Source organism: Rhinolophus ferrumequinum, chromosome 7, assembly GCF_004115265.2.
Source record: "Rhinolophus ferrumequinum isolate MPI-CBG mRhiFer1 chromosome 7, mRhiFer1_v1.p, whole genome shotgun sequence".
NCBI lineage: Eukaryota > Metazoa > Chordata > Mammalia > Chiroptera > Rhinolophidae > Rhinolophus > Rhinolophus ferrumequinum.
In genome coordinates, this window is record NC_046290.1 from 11425411 (window position 1) to 11446075 (window position 20665).

Genomic DNA, 20665 nt, shown 5'->3' on the forward strand with positions numbered 1-20665 from the left:
GGGGTTGGATGCCAAGAAGAGGAACAGAAGATTCTGGTGTGGTTTTGCTCAGCCTCTAAGGATGCTCATTAAGCCGCCCCACCTAGAAGAGAAGGAGTCTGCAGGGGTAAGTCCAGGGAAGAGATAAGGGGAAAGTTACAAGAGAGAGTGCTGTATCTTACTACTCCAGAGTTCAGCAGGGAGCAAAGGATCTGTCAGGCTTTCTCCTTTTCCAGGGCTCACCGATAAACTACGGAGTCAAGCCACGTCCTGCAGAAAGCTCCACAAACATGAGCCACATCCCCAACTGGGGGGAGTGAACCTTGGTCCAAAATATTCAACATAAACTCAGTCAGGAGACAGCGTCCAGGCGTTGGGTATTAGATGATTTTATACTTTAATCATTGTGTTATTCTTCATCACTGAAATGTTTTGTAATGTCTGTATGCCTTTAAAAAATAAAAGAACAAAGTCACACTCATTTAGGAAAAAGAAAGAAGCCCATAACACACCCAGTCCTGAGAAAGCCCTTTTTCCCTAGGGTCCCTTAGGGAATGGATCTCACCTTACTAATCAAAACCAGCTCCTTCAAGCACTGATTCACGTGACTCATCACCTTGTGAGCTTTCTTCCCTGGCAAAGAGTAAACAGAGAGTACACTATCCCTTGTCTAACCCAATATCTTTCAGAGACCTGAGGAGTTGGGAGTTAGAATTGTTCATGAGGGAGATGGTTGGAAAGGCTCCAAAGAAATACTGACACAGAATGTTCTCAAGGACATTTGGGAGGAGAGCTGGATTTTTCATGCTGTTCTAGTGCTGTTTCAGGTTCCTCCTTAATCCCAGACAGAGTCCGAGTGACAAGTCTTCCTAGCTGCCTCATTTCCAAAGTCAGAATTCCTCATGGAGTTGAGTCCCCATCTTTCCCCTTCTCTTGGAGCCTCGGATAATTTTGGCTCCACATGTCCCTCACATCACTTTCCACCTGGGAGGCAGTAATCCTTCAGGCATGAAAAGCATTGCAGACTTGTGCTTGATTCCAGCTACAGGGGGCTTAGATGACAAAATCGTTTACATCAGAGAAAATGCTAATGTGACTATTTGAAACCCAGTCCTGTTAGTAGATGATAATATAACCATAACATTCTAGCTGGTAGAATTTGTATTCTTTACATTTCCCCCCTCCCCAAAATTTGCAAAATAGATGCATATTATTTATATATCCAGAAAATATATACTCATACGTATATAATTTGAAACAAAATAAGAGATTCTGAAGGGGATTTTAAAAATATTTATATTCCCTGGCCTCTCCTCCCCTCCCTCCACCACAACAAAATAACAATTGAATTAATTTCTCCTTTTAAAATTATTCCCTTAAATGCGGCCAACTGGTTAAGAAGGACATTTAGAACAAATATAAGGAAATAACTTCATGCAGCTTGTGGGCAGCTAGAGGAATTTGCTGTCACAGAAGGACAAATGGTCAAATGCAGTCGTTGGATGACTTGAAAGACCAGTGAAATGAAGACGTTTTCGGGGTGCAGTGGCTGGCCTAACCATCAGCTGTTAAGAGGAAACGAGATGTCCAGTTGTAGGATGAAGAAGAATTTCAGCTGGAACTGGTAACAGGACCATTCTCCTGACCTTGATTTGAAAATCCAGAACAAGATCCTACTGATAAATCGCTCCTTGAAACTGAAGCTGCTTTCCGTTTTACGGTCCTGTGACCTTTGGTCTGCCCAGTGGACTCACATTAATGGGCCACATGGCAGTCATTGTTGTTCATGGATGCACTTGAGCATTGACAGAGTTTAAAGCACCGTGCCATCACTGGCAACACCAAAGCAGATCAGAAGGGAAGAGTCTACCAAGGAAAACAGATACGTAAACAAATAATTACCGAACAACTCATTAACGTGATACAAGTGGATAAAGTATCATGGGAACCTAGAGGTGATCAACTTTGCTGTGTTGGGGATCAGGAAATATGTTTCCCTAAACTTTCTTATAGTAAGAATCATCCTTGAACATTTGCTGGATAAAGATTCCTGGACTCCAACTCAGACCCACTGAATGACAAGGTCCAGGGGAGAGGCTGGGAATCTGGATGCTGATGCTGACCGAGCACCCTGAGGGATTGTTACCCCAGGGCTATGTGGACACCTGGGTGAGTAGGAGATGGTCAGGTGAAATGGGGAAAAGGGTTTACCCAGGATAAACAAGAGCTTCTCCACCTTCTGTATGCATATGATTTGCCCAGGTTTGTGTTAAAACGCAGATTTTGCCCATGTCTAACCAGCTCCCAGTTATGCGAAAGCTGCTGGTGAACTGATCACACAGGATCACACAGACTTTTCGTTGTCTTTATAATAAAGTACAGTTACTTAACCTGTAGACAAGATCCTTCGTGCTCCAACCTTTTACTTCTCTGGTCTAATCTTTTGCCCATCCCATTTTGTATTTTTCTGACAAACTCAACTGTGTTTTGTCTACAGACATTTGCAGGCATCTTCTCTTCTACCCACCTTCTGTCTCTTTGTTCAACCAACTTCCAGTTCAAAGATTTTGGTTTCTATGCATTCTTTAGGCTCCCTTCTGGAAACATCACCTGATGCCCCCAGATCTGGGTTAGGCACCCTCCTGTTCTGATGGTACCTTTTGCTCTCCCTGCCACACTGACTTGGTAATCGCATGTTTACTAGTCTGTCTCACAACGTACGATCTGAGCCTCCATCCCCAGGACATGCAGCCCGTCTGGAAGGAGCTGTTTCAGAAATAGATGTTCATGAATTGCACTGAACTAAGTTGAAGGTCCATATCCAACAGCTCGGAAAGCATTTGAGAAAGCTCAGAGACTGGAAAGTTCTGCAAGATATTTTCAGGACTGGGTAATAGTTGAGAGTGAGTGGTGCTCCTAATTCACAGGAAAAAGTAACGATACAGCAGGGGTGAGGGACCTTGTCCACCACAGAGGTGGCTCTGCAGGCGGCCGCAAGTATTGGCACCTTGCCACCTCAGCTTTAATTTTTTTTTGAGTCATAGAACCTTTGAGAATCTGATGAGAGAGAGCTATAGATCCTGCCCCCTGAAAAATGCCCATACAAACAAAAAGACATATAAACAACATTTTGCAAAGGATTTCAGGGAATTTAGAGAAACCTGAAGCCTAAGGACCCCAGGTTAAGAATTTGACATTAAAGAAGAGCCTGTAGGGAGTAACTGTTGGCAGAAGGATGGATTAAAGCAGCCCTGGGGGCTGTTTTAAAAATACCCTTATTGGAACATATCCACGCCACTCATTTTTGAATTGTCTGTGGCTGCTTGTCTGAGCCAGAAGGCCACAGCTGAATAGTTGTAGCAGAGACCTGATAGCTAGAAACCCAAAATGGTCTGAACTGGCTCTTTAGAGAAGAGGCTTGCTGACCCTGGATTAACGCGAGGGAGGGAGCATCACCAGGAAGGTGGCTCCTCCAATGTTCCGGCCCCGTGGGTTTTCTGCACATATGTTCTGCTGTTGGCATCTTAGGAAAAAAAGAAAAGGAAGAAAAGGAAAAAGGAGCATACATTTTAAATTGTGTTTCCCTTTCCAGGTTAAAGAAATAAATGAAAAACCAAAACATGTCAACAAAACTCAGGAAAACCTAGTGCACAATGGTGGTGTGATTTAAAATGCTAAAAACCAGAAATTTAAAATTATCTGAGCATTTTAAAGGAAGTGCTTCGAGTTGGATTGGAAGACTAAACGTTTAGGATGCAGCCTTCCTCCACTATTCCCCACTAAGAGGTGGGTGGCTGCGCACAGAAGTGCAGCGGGAAAGCCTCGCCCCAGACCTTAGCTGGATTCTTTAGCCGCTCAGTGTGTTTCCTCTTTTGCAGCACGGAGTAACAGATGCTCATTTTCCCCAGAGTAGGATGTTGTGAGGATTCAATGATATAATGCAGAAGATAGAGCTCACGAAATGTTGCTCACAGGGCTGATGTCACAGAGAAGTCACGAGCGCATGCTGGTGTCCAATGCATTTTACTCCTAGTGTAGGTTTCACACGGCCCAGGTCTCCATGAAAGGATTCTGTTCACGACGTAATTCAGTGGTGCTGAGGAAATCCAGCCCTTAGTACAGTGCCTGGCACATATTTGGTCCTGAAGAAAAGCTTGTCTAAATGATTGGATCAAAGATTGATGAGTGGGGAGAGCTATTTATAAACTTCAGAAGATAGAAATGTCTTTTCATAAATTATGTGAAAATCCCACTTTCATACCTTTAAAAATATAATGCATGGATTTTGGGGGTGATCAAAACACAAGTAATTCTCAACTAGATTATATTGAGGTAGGAAACAAATTATGCAAAGGACAATTAACCTCCAAATCTTAAAAAAAGAAAAAGAGCTCCTTAAGGGGTGAGGCAGGTATGCGTAGCTGACGAGGAAAGTCACCATTTTCATTGGCCTGACATCCTGCCCTTCTCCCCGCTCTCCTCAGACATAATTCATTTCATTCCCATCAAAAATATTTAAAGAACCCTTTGTAACAACGATGCAGTTGTAGATGGGGATACAATTATCTCTTAAACCCTTCCTAGGGGCCTTTTGTTTTCTGCCTGCTCATAATCTCTCAGCATGGACGTTGAAACAATTTGTGGGATGTGCTTGCCTTTCTCTTTGTTTCTATTAGATCCTTTATCCAAGGTTCCCAAGCATTTAAACATATTAACTCTTCTTTAGAAGATTTTTTGTTGTTGTTGGAAACTTTTTTTTGTCATTTCATGTAAATTTCTTTTTTTTTTAATTGAGGTAAGAACAGATAACATGAAATCTGCCCTCTTAACACATTTAAGTGTATAGTACAGTATTGTTAACTGTAGGCTTTATGTTGTATTCTCTAGAACATATTCATCCTGTGTAACTGAAACTTTGTGCCTGTTGAACAATTCACCATTCGTCCCTCCCTCCTTTAGAGCATTTTTTCAAATGACTTTAAAATATTGAGAGAATACATGGGATTACTGTAGGACAGAGGGTAAAGAAAGTATAAGAGAACTGATGTATTTTCTAAAAGATTTACTCTCTCCCTGCCATGGATACGACTGCATTTAATTGGGGGACGTGGGAAGCCTTTGCACTTAACAGTTACAAGAAAATATAGAATCTGCCAGAATCACCATGGCAAGAAAGGCCCTGAATTACCAAATGCAGACTGAGATTGGGGCAATTAAAGAAAGAAGAGAGTCTGGAGGGAACCCAACGGGATGAGCCACAGCCTGGGAGTCCAGTGTCTCTGGGACTCCCACTGCCAGAGTGGTTTTCATGGGAAACTTTCTGGATCATTCTTCTCCATGCACCAAGAAGGTAAGGGCCAGCCTGGCTTATTTCCCAGTAAGAGAAAACAGTGGTCTTATCTACCACCTCTTTCTCACACATTGCATAGTTCCAGGGCTACCTGTCACCTCCGCTTTTACCACTAGAAGCAAAAATGGAAAGCAAGAGAAAACTAAAATTTTGTCTTTCTGTAAACATGTGTGATTTTTTTTTTTGTCTTCAAAAAGAGGACTTATGAGGCTTAATTAATACATCTCTATAAAGTGATTTGACATTTTGAGAAGGGAAAATGATCCATGAGTGTTCTTAATCTGGCCTAAAATGGAATTTTATTTAAAATAAAGCCACAGTAGTTTGGGATTAATGCCTTTGGTTTCTCTTTGGAGACCTGGTTTTTAGAAAGTATGAATTAATCACCAACTACAGAGTGGGATTCATTCTGGAGAGTATTTAACTTTCTCTTAATATTTACTCTAAAGTAAACTCTAGGACACAAGGGCAATAAAGATTGTAAACCGAAGTACAAATGTGGTGGATGAAAGTGTTTTACTTCCATGAAAATTTGTTTTTTGGAAGTTATTGTCATAATTTGAAAACCTGTGAAGCTGACATGATTTGAGTTTGGTGTAAACATTTTTCACTTTATTTTTTCAAAGCAGCAATTCATTTCATGTTCTGTCTGGAAGAAAAACATTGAGGACTTGCATGGAGCTCGTGATCCAAAGTCTTTTGGATATGACAGAAGAGTAAAATGTGAAAGGAAGGAAGGAAGGAAGGAAGGAAGGAAGGAAGGAAGGAAGGAAGGAAGGAAGAGAGAGAGGGAAGGAGAAGGAGAGTGTGAGAGAAAGGAAGGTGGGGGATAACGAACACGGTTACTGATTTTTTTATTTTACCAAGAATAATATTTATATTAATAAATTTCAAAAAAAGACCTTATGTTGGGTATTTATTCTCTCATTTGTTTCTTCATTCAAAAGAGAGGCCACGGTGACATGTGATCTTTTTTCCTTTCCGGCTTCCTTTTTCCCTCTCTTGCCTTCCCCTCAAGCTCACAGCATACAACGTGGGCCTCACTTTAAATGTGAACGAAGGGAACGATGTTACTGCCAGCTGAACCACAATGACTCTAACAGTTGGTGGGAAGGAAATCAAGCCTCCTGGAATGAATTTTGCCTGTCAGCTTCTGCATAGACTTGTGTTCGGTGGAGCTTTATGACTAATCTGGGGTGTGGTGCTGAAACACAGAGGGGACTGACAGAAATCACCCTTGATACCCTGACACTTTGATGACATCAACATGTGAAACTGCACTGGATGCGATGATGAAATTACAGTTAGTTGAGTTAAAACGAGGTATCTAAAAGGAAGGGAAATAGATGTTCTTCCTTGGACAGCATATAATCGCACGGCCTCGGTGAAGCCTTCGTGTTTCTTATTATAATTATGACATCTGTTCCGACAGTTGAGTTTATACAGGCGGTACCTGGTGGACAGTGGCCTCTTGGCTATGTGAAGTGATTTTATTCTCATCTGTGGCATTTCCCAGAAGTCTCTCCCTTGGCTTTTGTTGGACAGACGTGCCTGTGGCCTCTGCAGCCCAGACTGCACACAGAAGGCTGTTTCTGTTCCGTTAAGTGGACGAGCACCAATTTGTTCTGATTTATGAATGAGTTTTTCCTGGAGAGCGGGTAACTTTTGTTTGGCATTTGAGTGTTTTCTTTCTGTCGTTATTCTTTCAGGGATGTTTCTGATGCGTTTGCTCATTTCCTGCAGCTGGATATGACTTGTGAATTATTTCAACCATCCAATCCCCTCTCTTTCCCGTCAGTCAAGAAGAATGGGATAGAGGGCAAGTACAGTCTTCTCTCCCAACAGAATTCCAGTTTTCTCTCATTTTACTACTTACTACTTTCCCTTCTCGCTCTTCTGGGTTGAGTCTTAGGAACAGACCCAGACTCTCCGAACAAATGGCAATTTCATTCATTCATAATTTCTTCAATAACCACCTGCCAATTCTGTCACAACTAGTAAGACTCATTCTGAAAGCCTGAGTTAATGTGGGGAGACAGGCACCTGGTAAAATAAAAATTGGAAGGAAAAGGGAAGAGATGCATTGATGTGAGCAAAGAGGAAGAAAGAAAGAAAAAAGATAGGAAAGAATTATGAAATTGAAGGAAGAGGAAATGAGAACAAAATAAAAAAGAAAAGGAAAAGGCGTGTGTGTGTGTGTGTGTGTGTGTGTGTGTGTGTGTATTTTTAATACTAAAGAAGTTTAATTCAGAACAAACTGTGTGCAAAGGATTCTGTCAGGACGCTGGGGACCACGTAGATTAATCAGTCTTAGTCTCTGTCCTCCAAGATTTTACAACGAAGAGCAGAAATCCGATGTAAAAATATGGGAAGGCATATTTGTTGTTGGCTATCGTGTTTCCTGGGATATGTATGAAGAGAGCTTTTAAAGGTAGTTAACGTATTTTATTTCTCTATTAAAGAGCTTTAAGTGAGTGGAATAACTTAAGATCTAAGAGGTTTAAACTTTGTGCTTCTTAGTACGTCCCCTGCCTTGAGCCCAGGTTGGGGGCTTTGGGGGCATCCAGCCTGTGGGAGACAACCACCGGGCTTTGCCTCATCTTATCCAACCAGAAGTCACAAAACTGTGCTTTCAGGTAGTTGGGAGGGTAGAAGGACATATTTCTCCTTGCTTCCAAAGCTGTTAATGCCCTGTTGGTCACTAAACTATTTTAACAATTATTGGCAGTGTGGCGAGTGGGATACTCATTATGTCTGGCTGGGCAAGACATTGAACCGAGCTGAATTCCTTTACAAATGACCTCTTCTCTCCTCGTAATGGACTATCACCCCTGTGCCACGACCTCTTCTATTCTCATAATGGACAGTGACCCCTGTGCCACAAGGGCTTGGTGTCAGCCCAGGTCACTGGCTCGCAGCCTCCAGCAGGAAAGCCTGAGGGACAGTACCCATACGAGGCTGCTGTGTGCTTTGTCGCGTGGAAGGCAAATGTGCACCCTGTCCTTGAAGAACTGAGGGAGGTCGCAGAAAGGAAGTTGTGCCGTTGGGGTGCTGTTCTCACTACCTGTACTGTGCATTTGTGTCTATTATGATGTGTACTACGAGACTTGTAAGAAGAGCTACTAAACTGGCATATGATGAACTTCTCAGCTGGAGAGAGAACTGGAGTGAACAAACAACATTTGAGATTTAAGATGTTGTGTTCTCTTTGAGGTTACAGTTAGATGTTAGGATAAGGGAGGGGGAAAAGCACCTCTAGAAGACAGAAACAGCTTAGCTGTGTCCAGTCCATGTAAGGAAAATGAAAATATTTGAATTGAGCTTTAAGGTTGTTTTGTCTAAAAAGATTCAGGGCTCTAGGCTTTGTCCACTTCCTCATCACATTGTTTTAGACTGTTGGTTTGGTTGGTGAGTTGTTTCCTCAAGGTTCTGTGTTCTTTCAGCAAATGTTTGGTGGTCCTGGATGATAGGTTTACTATAACACCGTTTTGGAGTCTGATCAGTTTTCAAGACCAGTGGCTTTTTTGGGTTATCACTGGAACGGATTTTGCAAGCTGGGTAAAACCTCTCCACTCTCGGCCTTCAAGGGATAAAGTCACATCTGGTTGTTTCTAGACGTGTCAAGAGCCTCTGGCAATACAATTCAAAATAATTGAGGCCTGGGCTGAAAGGAAAAGATGAATGCTTTCCTCAGAGGGAAGCGATTGGGGGTCTAGATGGAGGGACCTCCAGGCAAACCCTACTCTTTAGAAGGATAATTAGTGTGTAGAAAGGGGAGTGCAGACGTTCTGGTAGAAAATCCTTTGTAATTACCCCACCAGGAATGTTCTCAGGACGTCATTAAAGTGGTTGTGGGACCATTGAATGATCAATGGTTGACTTTTTATCTCAAGGAGACTTTCACAGAGGCAAAAGTCCCCTTTCTTTATTTCTGCCTATCCAGAGAGTAATATCCCCAAAGCAGTGGTCTGGTGACAGATGGTTACAGGTGGTGATCATATTGTAAGGTATATAAATGAATCACTACATTGTGCACATGGAACTAATGCAATATTGTATGTGAACTATACTTAAATTAAAAAAAATTGTCAACTGTGTAAAGTAGAAATTTAAACTATGTGGTTTAATTTTTATTTATTAGTACAACTGGTCAGATTTGCAAGGATGTATCACTGGGGTATTAACAAATACAGCAACTCTACTACGGACTGCATATATGCCGATATAATTGTGCAGTATCACTCCAACCAGATCCGGGGGTGAGGCGAGTTTTCTAAAACATGACACTACCAATAATGAAAAGTATTTCATTCATTAGACTCTTGAAAACTCCCTGAAGAGCTGTGTCTTCATTCTTCACTGGCTCTGTCGCCCTTGTTTGTTTCTACTTTATTACAGAGCTGAGGGGTTTGGGATGGGGATAGGTTTTACTCTCCGGTCTCTATTTTCCCCTATTTGTATGAGAACAAAAACAAACAAACAAAAAATGAGTCCTAAGGAATTGGATGGTCAGGCCCAAAGTCACGCGTGTTAAACTCAGCCCTTTCTTCACCCTCCTGCTGGAGCTCCGGGACCTGCACCCAGGCCTCCTGCCTCTGTAACTAGTTCTGTGCTCATCCTGCCCACTTCACATCCTGCCCACTTGGCTCTCACCGCAGAACAATAGTCTTTTTCTGCCTCACCATGTGCCCTCCGGCGCTGAGAAGTTGCTTTACTGGTTGCTCGCTGCTCTCGACTTCACTTAATTCATCCTGATTGTTCCCTTCTGAAGTTCACCATGTTGCCTGTTTTCTGAGGTGTCAGCTGAGAGACATCTGAGAAAGAGAAACAGTTATTTATTTAAAAACTTGATGAATAAGTGAGTAAAAGCTTGTTTATGGGAAATCAATCAACTGCCGCAAATTTAGAAAATTCTTAATTATCCGTGGCTAACAGGGTCCATGGAGAGAGCTGCCATTGAAATACACATAATTACAAACCTTTGGCAAGCCGGTGGTGTAACTTATTTCTCTAGCACACTTTTTTTTTTTTTTTAAGTAGAGCCGCTTTCCTTTCCCTGTCCAATCTTTGATTATATTAAGAACCACAAAAATGCACCTAAAACAGTCTGGCAGGCAAGTGGACTGAAATAGAAGCAGAACCAACAGTCATTTACAAATTTAATAATTAAATGTTGAAAAATGAAAAATAAATATAAAAAGATATAGTCTTTCTTGCTGTAGTAACTCATTGCCCTTATAATGATAGTCATGTTTATTGAAACCACCCAAAAAGCAAAGAACAAACTCACAGGGACAGAAAGGTGATTGCTGGGGCCAGGTAGAGGGACGGGCAGTTAGTGTTTGATGGATGAGGAGTTTGAGTTTGGGAAGATGACAAAACTTCTCAAGGTGGATGGTGGTGATGGTTGCACCCCGGTGTGGATGTATTTAACATCACTGAACTACATACTTAAAAATGCCTAAAGCGGCACATTTTACGTATATAGTATCATCACAATAAAAAAATGCAAAAAAAGGACAGTAAAAGAAAAAGAGTGATTTTAGGATTGGCTGCAAGAAATTACCAATGGAATTAAGTAGGCCATTTGTTGTTTCGGTCTTAGTAGAGAACAGGCAACAGTCCTCCTGAAATTACTGTTGGGCATATTTCTGCAGAAAGAAGTGAGGAAAGAAATCTGAACAGCTTAGTATTTATAGGGTACACAACTGGGAGTAAAACACATGTGAAAAATATCATGATAGAAATGATAGAAGGTCTTTATTTAAAGTGCGGTTGCAGGCCGCTGACTCATTGGATAACTGAAGTATTTGTGGCTTGAGTAATGGCAGAGCCAAAAATCCTGGAGTCAGTTAGACTCTTTCTTCCATGGGGAAAAAAGAGAAAAGAAAAAAAAAAGGAAGGGTCAAGTAAATTCTATTCCACTCTATCTTGGATATTTTGTTCAACAATAGTTTTGACCAACCCCAAATTCCTTAAGCAAGGGAGGCATGTCCAGTGTTTTTGTAACTTTGATTAACTGTGATATTATTTCAAGCAAGGAGGCGTACCCGTGTGGGGGCAAGAGGTGGAAAGGAGAGAGCTAGATCGGGAAGCTGTTTTTGTTCCCAGATGACGGATGTCTGACGATTGGGGTCAGTACCGCTTCTGATCTCCCCCTGAGCAAAGACGCTCTTTCACCAGCTGTGCGAAATATCTGGACTCAAGTGGGAAGCAACTTGATTGCTTTCACTGAACACCTGAAGAAAGTCTGAAGTTATTCTGATATACTATAGCGATGCCTTTCCCTTCCTAAGGCTGCATTTATGTCTGAGTATTTTCTGGCTGGGATAAAGTGGTAACTTATGAGTCAGGTGCTTGGAGCTGCGTGGTCCAGAGGTGCTGTTTCCTATGTCGCCCAGGGCACGAGGTCAGCAGGAAGCCAGTCACCTCAGGGATGCCGTTGAGTGTGGTCAAGCGAGGATGTTCTGGAGTCAGACTTCCTGAGGATGAATCCTGGACGTTGGCCCAAGTCACTTTGCCCTGGGTTTCTCACCTCTATAAGGAGAAGGATCGAAATAGGTCTTACATTGTAGGTTGTTGTGAAAATATGATTTAAAACAGGTTAAGGGCTCAGAACAACGCCTGGTGGGTAGAAACGGGGCTGTGAAAGTTAGCTATTATAATCATGAATCATTGCCTTTTTGGAGGAAGACGTGTGTGAAACAGTGAGGGTGAAAGCTGGTGGGGTAGTTCTGCAGCCTGTAGATCAGAGACCCTTGAGCGTGTGCATCGATCAGAGAGGTTCAAACACAACGGCTATATCAAATCCCCATGTTGCACACGTAAAGTACATTACAAATTTATTTGTCAATTACACCTCGAGAAAGATGAAACAAGGAAAAAAAGCCTCCATGGCTGCTATAACTCATGTATAACTGAACAATAAAATACTGCTTTTAATGAATCAGTCCAGCATTCACTCATTTATTGATTCACGCCGTGCCAGGCATTGGGGGTACCGTGTCAGTTAGGGCAGGATTTATTATGGGGCCAGTGTAGCAGTAGAGACACTCACGTAAAGAGATCATTATGCAGCATGTAGGTGCAAAGCTAGAGAGATGTACAAAGTATCACGGAGATACAATGGAGGAGGATTTCAAGGGAAGGCAGAGGGGGGAAGGAGCAGTCAGAGAAAATTCCTGGAGGAAATAATTCCAGAAAAGACCTGATTTGTCAAATTGAAATGGATTTTTAAAAAATCTGTAAATGTTTCAGTCTGCGTCTCTGAAAGTTTCTTTTTTTTTTCTTTTTATAACCAAAATATTATGATTACCCCTAAAAGAAATAACAATGGTTGCTTAACTGTAATAAAGTAGCTGCTTGATTAGCAATAGTCTCATGTATGTCATTTCTTTTTTGATAGTTGGTTTCTATGAATGAGGGTGCAAACGAAAGCATACGCTGTAATGGGTACATGTCTCTTAACTGCCTCTTAATCTATGTTAGGTTCCCCCTCCATGGCTCTTTCTCTATTTTTATTCCTTGTAATCAATTTGCTGAAGAAACTGGGTTGTTTATCCCGTAGAGTTTTCCATAGATGGATTTTGCTGATTTGTGTCTCCATGGTGTCCTATGACATTTTTCTCTATTCCTTATATTTCCTATAAATATCTACTTAGATGTAAAGGCTTATTCAGATTCAGGTCCAGTTTTTGTTTTTGGGCGGGTGGGGTGGGCCAACACTCCGCAGTGTGGTGCGTTTCCATCAGGAGGCACATACTGTCTGGTCGTCTCTCTTTTTGAGATGTTCACAGCCCATTCATGGCTAGTCCGTTCACTCATTGGGCTTGTAAAGTGGTCCTATTCTAATTCTAGCATTCCTTTTTTAGCTGGAATTCTATAAAGAGTAATTTCCCCTCGTTTATTATTTGCTTACCCAGTAGTATAGTCGGCCCAGGAAAGGCAAGATGAGGGCCTGATTGAAAATCCACATTAACTGTGGCCCCGTGGCACCACAGGACCCACCACATTTAAAGTCAATAAAATTCTATTCAGCACATCATTTTACTAAAGCAAGAAGGTAAAAATACCTGGCATGAGAAGAGGAATTTTCTCCTTGTAATATAGCTTTAAAAACACTCTAACTTTCCCCCAAGCTTTTAGTAAAAACAGCGTTGTTGTTTTCTTTACAGCAGTTACAAAAAGATAATCTTGCTGAACTGAAATCCTAGACTACATCTGATATCATTTTAGTTTTCAGTGACCTACTTACTGTGTGGCATGATTTACAGTTGAGGTTTATTGTATTAGCAAAATAATGCTTTGGTCGTTTGCTTGAAAAACATCCTATCGGTTTTATTCTCTAGTATGGAATGAAAACTTTAACAGTGAAAGCTGGCTCGAGGTTAAGTCATCATTAAAACAATTTTGAACCTTAGACATAAAATACATGTGCACCTTCGCATTGATGTGTAAGGAGCATGTGTTTCCTCAAAGGTGAAGGAAAAGTCTATTCCCACCACTGTAGGCAGGATGAGTAAACTACACATACATACACGCAAAGGCTAATTAAAAATGGACCATTTAAGAAGCATTGCATCACCTGTAGGTATTTTGTGAAAGTCGCTTTTAAATTAAGTCCCAAGTGAAATCTGCTCTTGGCATTTTGGTTGGTGCCGTAAGACATTAACAGTAGTAGAAACATGAGTAACCTCTGAGCTGTTGGGTGAACTGTGTGACCTCAAGTTCCCAACTCAAGTGACCTTAAGTTCCCGCCTCCCTCCAATCGGAGACGGGTCTCCCTAGATCCTGACCAGTTTTCCTCTTGCCCTCTCCCTTCAAATCACTTAAAACCTTTGTCTCCAACTACATTAGATCTATTCAGTGTTTCTCTTTTTAATGCCTCCACAATTTCTTAATATCTACAAAGAGCGAATTGATTTCCAACCCCGGAATATGCCAGCAGGAAGCGGCAGGATGTGCATATTGGACCAGCCCCAGTTTGAGGAACAAGCCAACAAGGGGAATATTGTATTCCGTTTCATTCTTTATTTTATTTTTTTAGAGCATTTTTCTTTCTTATCCAGTTTAGTCTGACCTCAGCCCAAGACAACTATATATTACTTTTAATGGCAAACTTGACTGTCCCCTGGGTTACGTTGGTGGTTTTCCATGAATATAATACGATAATCCCCATGGAGCCAACCCAGTCACTCACTACTCTTACCCTGATAAAAATACTTGGTTGGGGCTATTATGATGTCTTTTATTTTTAATCCAGCTGAAAATGGAAGCATTATGGAGCTTAGAAATAGTAATGAGAAAATTCTCTCTTTTGCTTCACAGAGTACCCTACTCAGGATGGACAAGAATAAAAGTATTTTGCCCCAGTTTTACCTCGACAGAGACATCTTAACTGAGGCTTTCAAGCTACGCTTTTTAAGGAAGAGTCAGATGACACACACGTACACAAAATGGGAATGTCCTGGTAGATAAAATTAACATTTATTTATTGCACCTGTACTGCAAACAGTTCTAAAAGGGTTGCTAAATAATGTACACTCTCTGATGGTTTAACACGCAGCTGTGCTCTTTTCTATTTTAAAAATCGCGAGGGTTAAAGCCTAGCCTAATCCTTTCTTTGTCAGAATTTCTGTCAAATGATCAGACCCTTGCAAAGTTTTCATTCAGGACTGACGGGTTGTCTTGAATCTAGCTTTCATGATTAACAGGCTGTCCATTCGCCTCTAAGGACCTTCCAGCGTTTGCTTATTAACAGATAGAAATGGACTTACAATCTTACTCTTGTTCTAAGTAAATAAACCCATGCCAGCCCCAAATGGGTGTTCAAAGTAGATGGGTCTCATCTGTCTAAAGGACATGACTTACTATCCTGCTTTACCTCTAGGCACAGACCCGTCAAGAGGGTTTCTCAGATGGCACAGTATTTTAACTGGGAATCACTTGGCAAATGTGTTTTTCCTGTTCATTTCATGAAAACAAGGGAGAGCAAAGCCTCCATCGCCTGTGGTCATGCTGTGGAGGCATGATGAATGCGACCCAAAATTTGGTTTGGATTTTAAGACTGAGGATACCACACAAGCACGAAGCGGATATGACAAGTTTCATGACTCATATAGTGAGGCTTTCTGGGGAGAGCAGGGCAAGCTCCCAGCAGCTCCAAAATTGACTTGAGAGAGCAAGGAAATGAGACCAGCTTGGCTTTGACTATGATTAGGAGGTAGCCAGAGGTGAGGATTTCCACACGCGTCACTGAGCTTGTTGTGTGCTTTGAACTTCCCACTGGTGTCGGAGGGGGACACCTGGGGTTTCTTATCAGCTGGCCTAGCCGTGGGACAGAAAGAAAAGGGGCAGTGCGGTGGCATGAAAGCAGTCAGCAGTCAAACATCAAAATGGGATCAGACTCTATATGACACCTCTCTTTTTATTGACGACCTAAGGCATTCTGAAAAATGGTAAATATTTTTAGACTAATACCAAATGCTGCTCAGTAATGAAAGCTTTTTGGTATTGTTTGGAAAGCTTCTAAAATTCTGCTATTTCCTTTTTGATTTTTTAGAAAGGGCGCAACAGTGTATGCAGTCAGCCAACACTCTCTGTTTCTGATAAAACATTCAGATAAAAAGTCGTAAAATGTCTAGATTGTTACTGAAGACACTTAAAAACTGCCCCGTTCAAGCTAGTGAACTCTTATTGTTGGTAGATTACTTTCTACTTTCTAACCTAAATCGTTTGCCCAGTAGGTCGAGGTATTTCTTGGTTCTCCACATTACACTTGATGGAATGATGGGCAATCAGAAGGTGAAGGGACCTTAGGAATTGTTCAGAATTATCTTACTCATTATTTAGGTGGAGAACCTTAAGGCCCAGAGGGGTCTAGTGTTTTAGCCAAGATCTCACCAACTGGAATGCAAGCCCTGAGTTTGTCTAATGCAGCTCACCTAGCTTATCTCAGAGGGTCCGGTGTTGTCTTATATTTTCCTAGGCTCTTATTACAATACTTTCTCTGTGAAATAGATCCAGTTTAAAAAAACAAAACATAAATTTTGTATGTCATTTCTCCATAATCTTGTAAGTCTAAATATATTGTAGAATTTTATAGATTTCTAAAATAGCGACGGTATGTTTTATTACACTGGAAATGTTAAATTTTATCTTAGCATGGGTAAGACACCTAATAGGAGAACTTTCCTTCTGTTTAATTTAGTATATTCATTTTTAAATAACATCAAATAATTAAAAAAATTTTTCTCCCTTTTTGTGCTACCTTTTAGGATTTTTTTAATAAATAAACTTTTAATTTTAAAATGATTTTAGATTTACAAAGTAGTTTTGAAGATAGTACTGTGAGTTTACATATATTCTATACTCAGTTTGTTCTATCAATAACATCTTATATTAGTATGGGGCATTTGTCAAAATTAATTAACCAATATTGATACAGTATTGTCAGGCAAAGTACATACTTTATTCACATTTCTTTAGCTTTTATCAACTGGTCCTTTTCTATACCAGGATTCCATGCAGAACACATCACATTACATTCAGTCATGTCTCCTCAAGCGTCTCTTGGCTTCTCAAACTTTCCTTCTTTTGTTTTGATGTCCTTGACAGTTTCAAGGAGTACTGGTTAAGTAGTTTGTAGAATGTCCCTCAACTGGGATCTTGCTGATTTTTTTTTTCTTTCTTTTTTTTTTTTTATGATTAGGCTGGAGCTTTGGTTTCTTGTGGGGGAGACCACCGAGTCAATGTGTCATTCTCATCACATCGCATCAAGGGTACATACAATCAATATGATTGATCACCGTTGCTATTAACCTTCATGGCCTGGCTGTAGTAGTGTTTGTCCGCAGCATGTCCAAGAAAGCTATAAATGACAAGACAGGGAGGACAGAGGGGTTTTTATGTATGACTTCTACACAGAAAAGTTACTCTCTTGCATACTACAGTCTGGAAGAAAGTCATTATGTGCCATTAAACTTAAGGGGTAGTTATGCTCCTCCATCTTTTTAAGGGCTGAATATGTACACAAATTATTTTGAATCCTACCTGGGAGATTTGCCTACTATTGTCTGTCTATCTATCTATCGATCATCTACTTATAACAGTATAAACTCACGGATATTTATTTTATACTTTGGATTATAATCCGATACTACTTTGTTTTGTTGCTTAAAGTTTCATCTTTGGCCATTGGGACCTCTTTCAGTTGACTACAGTGTCCTTTTGACATACCCATATAGCGTTCCTTTTTTAATCACTTCCTACTTTCTAGCATTCTAAGATGCTCCAGTTTCATCCCTGTACCAGCCCCAGAATCAGCCATTTCTCTAAGGGCCCTGATATCTTCTACTGAAGGATGGTACTAGAAATCATTCTTGGGTGTGAGGTGTGCCTGTTGCTACCGCATTGTCATTGCTTCTAGGTGGCCCTTAGCCAACAGAACAAGAAACTATGTGTGTGTATACTAACTCTTGTATATACACACATTTATAAATACTGTTATGTGTATCCATCTTTCTATCAAGCTAAATATGAGTTAATACTGATGTCTCCAACTCTAATCCAGTAGCACATAGATTATTCTAGCCTTCTCCCTTTGTTTGTCTGTAACTTCCCACTACAACAGACAGAAACCTGGCTCCCACCATCTGCCATCTGCCATCCATTTATTTAATTGCTCAATTCCAGCTATACATGTATAGTGGTTTCAGAATTGTTAATCTGATTTGGAAATATTTTTTCAACTTTATCTTCCAACGCATTCCCTGAATTTTTCCCCCAATCTTTATTTTTTAATGTCTAAGATCTCTTTTTTATTTTCTAATGGTTTCTTTTTTATGGATTGATAACTTTCCCCCTCTTTCTAAAGATATTAATTGCAGTTTACAAGATTCAAGATCAGACAATTAAGTTTGCGAACTCATCTCAGAAAAAGTACTACCTACCTCATTGCTGAATATCACTACGGTCACCTTCGAAGTACTCCCATTGGGAAGCTATACACCAAAGCCAGCACTTAGTCCACCCTTCAAAGCAATTTTGGAACTCTTTTTCTGAAATAGCCATCAGAGCTGTCATTGCATTACCCTCGATGTCCTGAATGTCATCAAAATGTCTTCCTTTCAATATTTCCTTTATCTTCGGGTAAAGAAAGAAGTCATTGGAACCGGATCAGGTGGGTAGGGAGGGTGTTCCAATACAGTTATTTGTTTACTGGCTAAAAACTCCCTCACAGACAGTGCCATGTGAGCTAGTGCATTGTCGTGATGCAAGAGCCATGAATTGTTGGCGAAAAGTTCAGGTCGTCTAACTTTTTCACGCAGCCTTTTCAGCACTTCCAAATAGTAAACTTGGTTAACTGTTTGTCCAGTTGGTACAAATTCCTAATAAATAATCCTTTTGATATCAAAAAAGGTTAGCAACATTGTTGCAAACAAGTTTGCAAACTTAATTATCAGACCTTGTGTGTGTGTGTGTGTGTGTGTATAAATTATATATATAATTATACATAATTATATATATATATATAAAATTTCTTTTTGTAATCAACAGATGGCATCTTTTTGTTGTTGTTCTGAAATGTTTGCTTTTAGGATCAGAAACTAAGTTTATACCATTAAGGACAGTATGTATATTGGCTTAAAATAAGAGTAATGTTTAGAAAACATTATGTTAGCTGCCATAACAAACAAACCCCAAAATGCACAATGGCTCAATCATGATAGAAGTTTATTTCTTATGCATATAAAGTTCAAAATGGGTGTTCCTGGTGGGTAGTTCTCTTTCAAAGATGATGCAGGGGTCTGCACTCCTTATATCTCGTGGCTCTGCTATCTTTCTCATGGGGCTTCTAGGATCCCTGTGCTACCTCCATCAAGCTGGCAAGTTGGGAAGGAGCAGGAGGAGAAGGCATACCGCTTGTTACCAATTTGGGCAGGAAGAGGCTTATATCATTTCTGCTCACAACCCATTGGTGAGCACTAATTATATGGCTTCACCTAGATTCAAGGCAGGCTGGGACTCTAGTCCACGACTGCCAACTACTTCTCAGCCAATGAGAGGAAGCCCAATTTGGGCACAGAATTAGCTGTCTTTCCAAAGATAGATATTTAGGGATTGTATGAATGTATCTATAATTTGTCGAAAAAAGCTTTCAATACTTTTTATTTTTTTTTATTTTATTTTATTTTTTTTTACAGTGAAAAAGTTTGTATTTAGAATTAGCCAGCTGGACTCAGTTTAGATGATCCCAATTTTGTTGGCAACATCCAAAGCATCGTAGTCAGGAGCCAGTCGAACATATGCCTTCTTCTCTCCATCAGGCCTGATCAGGGTGTTGACCTTGGCGACGTCAATGTCATAGAGCTTCTTCACAGCCTGTTTGATCTGGTGCTTGTTGGCCTTGACGTCCACAATGAACACAAGTGTATTGTTGTCTTCTATCTTCTTCATGGCCGACTCGGTAGTTAGGGGGAATTTGATGATGGCAGAGTGGTCAAGCTTGTTTCTCCTGGGAGCGCTCTTCCGAGGATATTTAGGCTGCCTTCGGAGCCGCAGTGTCTTGGGCCTTCGGAAGGTGGGTGACGTCCGGATCTTCTTTTTTGTGTGGCTGTGGACGCCTTTTAGGACTGCTTTCTTTGCCTTCAAAGCCTTCGCTTTGGCTTCGGCTTTGGGAGGGGCAGGGGCTTTCTTCTTCGCTTTCGGTGCCATCTTCGTGAAAAGGGTTTTCGCTTTCAATACTTTTTAAATTAAAGCTTAAGTAAAGTATAGTCAAGTAAAATAATTAAAACTTTCAACAACTATTGACCTAGCAACCAAAAATAATTAGTGAAGCTATAAAAGATTTGAGAACCCAATTAATAAGCTTGGTTTAATGGATATAAACAAAACCTATTGGTACATAAAGAATTAGGAACCCCCATGTTTCTTAATCACTCATAAAAATTACAAAAGTGATCATTTTCTAGGCCAGAAAGCAAGTTTTAATACATTTCATGGCATTGTTATCATACAGTCCACAGTCTCTGATGATAAAGATAAGCATTATTACCCCATAGGTTCTGCTCTGCTTGTCCAGACAGGAGAGTTCTCATTGAAAACCACAGCTCCAGTAATCCAGTTACCAACTGCCAGGGACACAGGTTGCCATCTTTGCAAAGAAAATGCCTTTAAAAGCAGCAGTTTTACATATTTGTAAAATAACTTGAGTATGGCATTTATTAACCTACATTTTCCTCACAGTTTGTAACCATCACCCACCCCTTCTCTTCATGTTACTTTTTGAACTTAGAAGCCTAAAGTGTTTTATACTTAACCCTTGTGATGGTTTCT

General features: G+C 40.6%; 1 protein-coding gene across 1 annotated transcript; it reads right to left on the reverse strand.

The window, feature by feature from the left end:
* Positions 1–19536: 19536 nt before the first annotated feature.
* Positions 19537–20058, reverse strand: LOC117024981 (60S ribosomal protein L23a-like). The gene has a single exon (XM_033110736.1). The coding sequence runs from the start codon at positions 20042–20044 to the stop codon at positions 19574–19576; it is 471 nt and encodes a 156-aa protein (XP_032966627.1). The 5' UTR covers positions 20045–20058; the 3' UTR covers positions 19537–19573.
* Between the last annotated feature and the right edge of the window lie 607 nt (positions 20059–20665).

Bases quoted from the DNA above. Each gene is read 5' to 3' on its own strand.
- LOC117024981 (XM_033110736.1), bottom strand. From the start codon at position 20,044: ATGGCACCGAAAGCGAAGAAGAAAGCCCCTGCCCCTCCCAAAGCCGAA.